We start from the raw sequence: 8,673 nt of genomic DNA, 5'->3' as shown, positions 1-8,673 counted from the left end.
ACAACCCATAAAGTACTTTTGATGGAATTGGGTAAAATGGAATGAAATGGAATCTATGAAAAAAAAAAAATGATTTGGATTTATGGCCTTTATTTGGATAAAGACACACCTGCTTGTTTTGGGACTCCTGGTGCACCTTGATCCTCCTCTTGTCTGTTCCAGGTGTTGTTCCCGCCTCCCCTGTCTCTGCGCGAGTAGTAGTTCTGCACATCAGCAGGGAGAGTTCGGCGTACGGCCCAGCTGGACGCCGATGACCACCCGGAACGATCCAGCAGAGTCTCAGTGCCCTCAGACTCTTTTCTTTTCCCTCCAGCTCTATTGTCGTTGAAGCGATTATAAGAATCTGCATTGTTTGCTGTACCTGAGAAAGAAGTACGTTGCCTCCAATTATCTGCTGGCTCGCCCTGCTGGCCAGATGACCAGTGTGCGCCTCCTCTGCCGCGGCCAGCGTTCCAGCCACCTCGAGACCAGGACTCTGCAGGCGGATCACCTGCATTTTCATCCCTTCGTGGCTCCCGTCCTCTGGAATCAGCGTCTGGCCAAAGCCTCTCCCTCTCTCGCACCCAATCCGGGTTCTCGCTCCTGCCTCGGTCAGGCGATGCCTCATGGAAGTTGCCGTTGTCAGACGAAACGGGCTCTCTTGATGAGAAATGCCCAGGTTTCTCTGCATTGTTCCACCAGTTGGAATTGCGTAAACCTCGTCCATCGCCCCTGCTCCGCCATTCATCCCCACCCCAAGACTCTCTCTTGCAAGGAGAGTGGCCACCGTGATCAGCGCGTTCCTGGGATGGGCTCCGGTGTCCAGGTCGGTTTCTGTTTCTGGAGCGACTACGTCGCCTGCGACTCCGCTCCCTACTACGACTACGGCTCCGATTCCGCCGGCCATCCCGCACCTCCTCTTGCTGCTCGCGGTTTCGAGACGTGGACCGGGTCTTGTGGCTACGATCCCGTGATCGAGACCTTGACCTGCGAGACCCTTCGCTCCTAGACTCCCTGTTGGGAGACCAGGTGGTCGTAGGCGAGTGAAAGCGAGACCTGCGGGATCGTCCCTCCCGCTCCCTCTTATCTGAGACTTTTTCCTCCTTACAAGAGTCAAGTTTGGGCTTTGGATCATCCATCTGAGGCACGTTCGCAGTAGGATCCATTCCAGCTTCAGCAATGTGGGCTTCAATCTCGGATGCAGGAGAATCGCACTCCATAGGAATGAGGTCAGTGTTATCCTGAGGACAACTTGCATTAGTGTCCTTTGATTCTGGCACGCCTTTCTCTTCTGGAACCGACGGTTCGGCAGCCTGGTCCTCTTTGAGAGGTGGAGGACTACTGTATTCCTGCTTGTCCGAACAGTCTTCTGTGGTGTCAGGCTCTGGTTTCGGATCTACAATCTGGTCTGAAACATCTGTAGGAGGTTCAGCTGTTGGTTCCACTTGCAGAGATGATTCAGCATCCTGGGAATCAAACTGAGACTCTTCTAGATCTGCACAGGAAGGAGATGGACAATCTTGCTCCTGTATTGGTGGAACATTCACTAATTCTACTTGGTCTTCATCATTTGTCTCCACTTCTTGCTTGCTATCTTCTTGTGGAAGTATCTGATTGTCTTCACCTTCAACCATACTCTCGGTTACCACTTCTTCTACTTTTGCCGTTTCCTCTTCCTGGCTACTGGCATCAGGGGAAGCACATTCATCCTCAGCAGGACTCGTCTGATTCTCCACCTCCATCTTCTCCTCCGAATCGACTGGCTCTTGATCACCATCGATCTGATCAGAACTTGCTTTCTGGTCTGGTTTTGATTCCTCGGATTCGGTTTCCTCAGTGACTCCATCTTCATCATGATTTCGAACCGTAGTTTTCTGCTTCTCATCCTCAGGTCTCTCCACCTTCACCTTCTTTGGACGTCCTCTCGTCTTTGCTCCAGACCTCAGATTGCTCCCCTGCTGACCTCTGCTTGTAGAAGCATGAGTATCATTTATGGTTTGTGGTGTAGAAGACGTGGTATCTGAATCTGTCGGCTGTGACTGTGCGGCTGAGGAATCCTCCGCCTCAGAGCGACTGTGTCTAGAGGAGCGCCTGGTAGCAGCAGCTTCTGCTGGTTTCACTGAGGTCTTTGACCCAGAACCCCTGGTTCCCTTTTTTCCCTCACCTTTGGGGCAGGTGACAGCACAAACTACGCCATGAGGAACTAATAAATATAGGAAATAAAGTGTTAATAAAAACTAAAAGAAATTTAAATTTAAAAAGTAACATAACCGGGAAGAAGTGAAACTAAAATGGGCACTAATTCATTTTAGTTTTCATTTGTAATACGTACTTCATAAAACTTTAATTATTATAAAGATGAAACCTTTAAAAAGGTAAGATATTTACCAGAATCTCCCTTTTTTTCTCTCTCTCTCTCTCTCTCTCTATATATATATACTAGATAAGTCTCAATCTAACAAAAAATCTAAAAAAAAATTGCCAAATATAAAAAAGACATTAAAAAGTTAGAGAAAAAAAACTACAGGAACACAGATTTATTATTTTTAACAAAAAGCTAATTAACTCAGACATCACTAAATTAAATTTTTTTTTGATAACTTAAAATAACAAAATAGCACTAGGAAATTTTAGTTCACTTTATTTATTTATGGATACAAAATAGATAATACAACCTTTATTATTATAATTTTTAATGTTTTATTAAAATAAAATACAATTTAATAGCATTAAACATTTTTTAATAATACTTGTTAGCACATTAACTTTGGCAGCCCTAAAATTAAAAATAAATAAATTAAATAAAAAAATTAAAAATAAATAAAACAAAAAAAGCTTAAAGTAAAATAAAAACTAAATAAGCTGAAGCTAGAAAACTAAGTATAAACCAAACAAAAATGAATGAAAACAAAACTCAATTGAAAAGACAAAGTAGAAAAAAAAAGTACAAATAAAAACTAAAGAGCAAATTTCAAATAACAACTTAAGTATTATGTATGTTCTTTAATATAAATTAAAGACAACTTGGTTTTCGAGTGGACATACCTGTGTGTTCAGAAAGCAGCAGATTCAGAGAGGCGGAGACAGCTGACAGAAGCAGGTACGAGCGGAGTGATACCCTTAAAGTCAATAAGTAAAAGGTTCATAAGCCAAAATAAGGGACATGCACACAAAAGCAAATAGCAGCCAAATTGTACATATACTACATTTCAAATTCACATTTTCAAAACAAAAGCTGATCGAAACATGCTTCTCACCTGGGCACACCTGTAGAGAGGACAGGTACAGAGGCAGGAAGCCACCTGCGTTTTCTCTCTAATCTCCTCCACTGGACGCCGTCTGGTCCCTCCTCAGAAACCTCAACAGATCCTGTCCTACAGTGCAAAACAGAAACCACTTTAACATGCATCCAAGAGACACCGTTCAGAAAAAGAAACAAAAGTCACATGGTGTTCTGCCATTAGGTCAGTGTGTGCTTACATGATCTGTGTCAGTGTGCCAACCGTCGCTCCCTGCTGGCTGGGCAGTGATGAGTGAAAATGCTTAGTGAGCAGTAGAGAGTGGCATGAGTCTCCATTCACCTGCACACATAAGCAATGCTTAACACTTCCTGTTTTGTTCATATGTGATAAATAAGACCAAACGAAAACACAATTAGTTTAAGACTAACCTTTCTGTTTTTATCCACAGATGCATCCAAATCGTCTGCTGGGGAAAAATACATTATTTTGACAAGTTTGGAGAGTTCTCAAGTCATTAAACATTTATTTTTTTCTGTTCTGTTATACAGAGCTCATCACGGCAATCAGTTAATAAATAAAAATCTTTCATTTATGCAACAGGTCCCTTACTTCGTAAAAAATAAAAAATTAAATAAAAATAAAAAGTGAAAACATTTACAGTATTACAGTTAAGATGAACTATATGGGGAAAAATATTTAAACTAAATATTTAAATATTAATTAATTAGTTAAAATAAGAAAAAATATATTTAAAATATCAATAAACACTTATTTTTTATATTTAAAGTTGAAATTTACATTAATGTTCATGTTGCTTTACATTTTACTATCACATTTAGATACTATTATAGTTTTTATTTATATTTTGAATTAGTTATTTTTAGATTTTTCTATTTCATTTTCATTTTAGTTAAAGTTGTAGTAATGTTGTTGCTTTTTTTTTAGTAATTTTTATTAGTTTTTGTTTTTAAATGTCTATATAGATTTTATCCATTTTTATTTCTTTTTTTATTTTGTTTTAGTTATTTTAGTACATCAAGTTAAAGTAAATGTAAACGCTGCCTTGGCAACTTGCTGAAAAAAAATGTAATATTTTATTTTAGTTCACTAGTTAGTGAACTAAAAAAAACTTTATTTTTAGTTTAGTTAGTAACTATAATAACTCTGGTACACAATACATTAATGTAAACAACAGAACTTTAACCTTGAATATTCTTTTATATTGAAATATCACACTTTTACTACCACACAAACAAGACAAGAATTAATATTGAAGCACATACATTTTCTGTGGTATTTCTGTTTGGCAGTAGCTCTTTTCTCTTGCGTTCTCTCCGTGTTTCCTGTCTCTCCCCTGTTAACGACAAAATTACCTATTTAATAATCAGATAAACAGCATATGCAAACATATGCAAACACAATCACACTGCACTTACACAGAGATGCGACACATTCGTTGGCCATCCTGACTGCAGCACTTGTGCGGCTCTGACAGTCTGGGTGCCTTCACAGGAAGCTGAAACACAGAGGAGAAGCTCAGCTCAGTTTCATCAGGAATAAGTGCCTCTTACCAAGACATACAGGACATCAGGAGGACGTCTGACCTTGATGCACTGCTGCGAGGAGCCCTGCAGGTAGATCACGCTGAAGGGTCTGCGGTCCACCGGGCAGGACTGAACCATCTGTAGCCCATCACACACAACATTACACATTACAACCTGAGCAGTGTGCAGATTATACAGGCTATTAAATCTGACAGCACAGGAACACACAGCACTAGGGGACCCATAAAAAATATACAGAGAAAAACAATATATATATATATATATATTAAATAAACATTTAATTACAAATTAGATTAAATTACAAATGAGTAAACAAATATAACTAGATATTATATATTATAAATATAAATGTAAAATAATAATATATATATGTAACTAATATAACAGTTATAATGTAACTTAACAGAAACGAAATATTTTTTCAAACAATACTTTGGCATATTTCCAGTAATAATTTTTTCACCGTATAAATTGTGTCTTTGTACAAGAAACTGATGCCATTTTAATTTTAGAATGGAGGATAGTTATTTTTGGGGTTTGAGGCATTTAAAAGACTGAGAACCACTGCGTTAAGCGACCAAATGCTACACACTTTCTGCCGTAGTAGTAGTAGTATATTTTTATTTAATGCCATGTCAGCATCTTCATGGCAAAAACAATAAAAAAAAATACAAGTATAACAAATACAATAAAAACCAGCAAACAAACAAACACAAGTTATATTACACAAGATTTATTTACATTAACATATGATAAAAATTCTAAAACTTTTTCTGGCAAAATTATACTAAATAACTCTAAGTGAGTTCACTTCATAAAAGAGTTTTCTACATACATTAAAAGCCGGACAGTCCCTTTCTTCCGTAAAACCAGATCAATAATAAAGGAACACCATATTCACTGGTCAAACAACTATTGCACAAGTTGAGTTTGAACTTTGCAGGTTTTGTGCAGAAACCACAAATAAAAACTAAAAGAAAGTGATCATGTTTTAAGAAACTGATCATGTGATCAAAAACCACATGCACGGGTTTCACAGATATTCTGGTTTGATATAAATCAGGGATTGACATTAATGCTTGTCCGCGACAAGTGGATTTTTTAACAGGGCAAGTGAAAGAATTTTGATTTTACTTAATTTTACTACATTCAGTGTAAACGTCGACTGACTGACAGTAAGTCAGTGCATTAAGTGACTTACATTTTAGTCACAATATTGACTGTTTTTGTGCCTGTGAAAATAGTTTCAAACAAAGCCACAGCAGAACTTTTGCCAACTCCAAGCAACACACAACAGTGTTTCACTACTGAATCATTCAGCATTTTTGAACAAATCGGGTGAGTCAATGATTCAGTGACTCATTCATTCACTTATGCTTCATTGAGTGACTTGCTGCCACCTACTGGTGGTTTGGTTTCATATTTTGTTGATACTGATTACATATTAAAGACACGATATATAAGATTTTTTAATTAAAATATCTAAAAACCACTAGAACAGTGTTATATATTTTGCTGACTTGTGTACTTACATTATCCCAAATGTTTCGAAGAACGCCTGTCAATGACGTCATAACCCCTTGATTTCTGGTTTAGTTTTGTAGAAAACATGGAAACACCAAAGACGCTTTAATATGTTGTGCGTTTTAATAGACCGGTGACGACCGCACAGAGTAGCATTATAACAGAACTAAATGTATCTAGTATGATGAAACAGCGCTGCTTTACCCCACATACGCACGACCGGAAGCAGCGGAAGCGCTCGACTGTGGCATAATAAAAGCTCCGCTGCTTTCCAGCCGTGTGTCGCGCTCGTTCAGCGCCTCGTTTCGCTTCGACGGCTTTCAGCCTCACCCTGCTTCATTCTACTACGTTAATAAATCATTAGCTCATCCATGAACATGATTTCTGCCCGAGTCCCGTCGGATTGCATCGGCTGTGGGGATGAAGACCACAACTCCCATGATTCCACACTCAGTCACAGCGTCATCTAACTATGCCTTTGTCTCTTGTTTATTTTGAATACTCGCCCACTAGCGGCGAAAATTACATATTGTGCCTTTAATGTCTTATTATTCTAACTGAATTTATAGATCAAATTTAATAATTTGACATGAAAGATAACTCATATCTTATCATCTGTTCGGTCGAACATTTTATGGTCCTACCCCTTCCACAGCCAATATAAATACATATAAATACATTTAGACCACTTAACTTAGTGATTGTCATTGGGATGTGAAGAGACTGTCAACCAGCATAACAAAACTTTTTTTGAACCAAATCACCACCCTGCCTTTGAGGAAAAATAGCTCTTTATAAAGGTAAAAAGTGTCCTAAGAATCAATTTAAGGGAGCAAATATCACAAATATGTAAATTAAAGTAAGACCTGATAGAACACTGCTTCAGAATAAGAAAAAGCAACAACAAAAACTATATATATATATATATATATATACACATACATTACTGTTGTCATCTTTAATGTTAGTTAGATTTTTTTTTTTATAAGTCTCTTCTGCTCACCAAGGCTGCATGTACTTGTTCAAAAATACAGTAAAAACTGTAATGTTGTGAAAAATTGTTACAATTTAAAATAGCTGTTTTCTATGTGAATATATTGTAAAATGTCTTCAGTGTCACATGATCCTTCAGAAATCATTCTAATATGCTGATTTGCTGCTCAACTCTATATATGTGTATGTATACGGGTTTTAAATCAGAAGTGACCGCTGACCTGAGCCCAGCGGAGGATGCAGGCCGAGCAGTAGACGTGTCTGCAGCAGTCGGGTACGGCTCTATCCGTCCGTCTGGGTCGGTTCAGACAAATCGGGCACCGCTGAGCCTCCTCATCCTCCAAACTCTCATCAGAGTTATGCCCGCCTGAAAAAAATCACAAAGTTTTATTAAAAACCTTTTACATAATGATGCATTAAAATATAACATGCATCTCCCAACCAAAATCAGCAACGCAGTCCTACATGCCTAGTTCACTTTAGTGTATGTAAAGTTACAAAAGCAGCATGTCCAGATATGAATAAACCCCACTCACCCTTTCCTGGCCCCTCTTGCATCTTTGGCTCCGGGTCACGGCAGCTCTGAGCCCTTATTTACTGTACCAAGCACATTTAAAGAAGAAACATGTGTAATAAAGCACAACTCAGACACATTAAGATCATCATAATTACAGCGCAACTCAGTCACTGTGTCTTTATTTGCTCTGTTTATTTACTCTCAGGACAGCTGAAGTTTGAGTGGCTCGTAAGCAGCCTTGAGCGATAATAGAGGCCTTTACAGCGCTTTATACTCATTTAAGTTAGTCCTATATGAATAATCAGTGTGGGTAACACACATAGACACATATCGAGCTGTTTACATGCAATGTTTATAAGTTCAGACTCTTGTTTATCAGCGTTACGCGGCTAGCTGTGTTAGCATCTGCTGTCATTAGCACGCACTCACCTCCGCGCGCGTCCCTCCACGGGCTTCAGATCATATACTAGCACGCAGGACGCACCTCAGCGCAAAACACACACACTTTTTGTGCACTTTCATGAGCATTTGCGCTCGTAGTTGCGATAAATTTAGGCGTCCGGCCACATGTGGGTCAGAAGCTGCAGTTCCGCCTCTTCACCGCTGGGTGGCGCTGCAACGGGGCATGATGGGAGACCCACCGCGTCATCACGTAGGGTTTAAGGTTCACAGAAGAAGAATTCGGTAGAACGGCTTATGCTTCTTCCTGTGGATGAAAAATTAAAAATTGTCCACCAGAGGGAGCTCCGCTTGCTCAGTACATTTAAAATGATACAACACATGCAAATAAATACATAAATAAAATAAAAACAACGATGAATGAAAACACGATACATAAAAAAAATAAAAAAAA

General features: G+C 38.8%; 1 protein-coding gene across 1 annotated transcript in view; it reads right to left on the bottom strand.

Annotated features, from left to right (window-relative positions):
- The window catches only part of LOC107707986 (protein SCAF11-like), a 10,554-nt gene extending 2,099 nt beyond the window's left edge, over nt 1–8,455 (bottom strand). Inside the window, exons 1-11 of the mRNA XM_016512117.1 lie at nt 8,250–8,455; nt 7,840–7,900; nt 7,525–7,670; nt 4,826–4,903; nt 4,658–4,737; nt 4,505–4,575; nt 3,650–3,684; nt 3,460–3,560; nt 3,237–3,353; nt 3,025–3,098; nt 110–2,182 (exon numbers count right to left, since the gene is read on the bottom strand). Coding sequence (XP_016367603.1) covers nt 110–2,182; nt 3,025–3,098; nt 3,237–3,353; nt 3,460–3,560; nt 3,650–3,684; nt 4,505–4,575; nt 4,658–4,737; nt 4,826–4,903; nt 7,525–7,670; nt 7,840–7,861 — 2,797 coding nt within the window. The 5' untranslated portion in view covers nt 7,862–7,900; nt 8,250–8,455. The remainder of the gene's footprint in view (nt 1–109; nt 2,183–3,024; nt 3,099–3,236; nt 3,354–3,459; nt 3,561–3,649; nt 3,685–4,504; nt 4,576–4,657; nt 4,738–4,825; nt 4,904–7,524; nt 7,671–7,839; nt 7,901–8,249) is intronic.
- Nucleotides 8,456–8,673: the final 218 nt, after the last annotated feature.

Source organism: Sinocyclocheilus rhinocerous, unplaced genomic scaffold, assembly GCF_001515625.1.
Source record: "Sinocyclocheilus rhinocerous isolate Xijiao unplaced genomic scaffold, SAMN03320098_v1.1 scaffold475, whole genome shotgun sequence".
Lineage (NCBI taxonomy): Eukaryota > Metazoa > Chordata > Actinopteri > Cypriniformes > Cyprinidae > Sinocyclocheilus > Sinocyclocheilus rhinocerous.
Note: the sequence above shows the minus strand (reverse complement) of the source record. Positions and strands in the feature narration are given on the sequence as shown.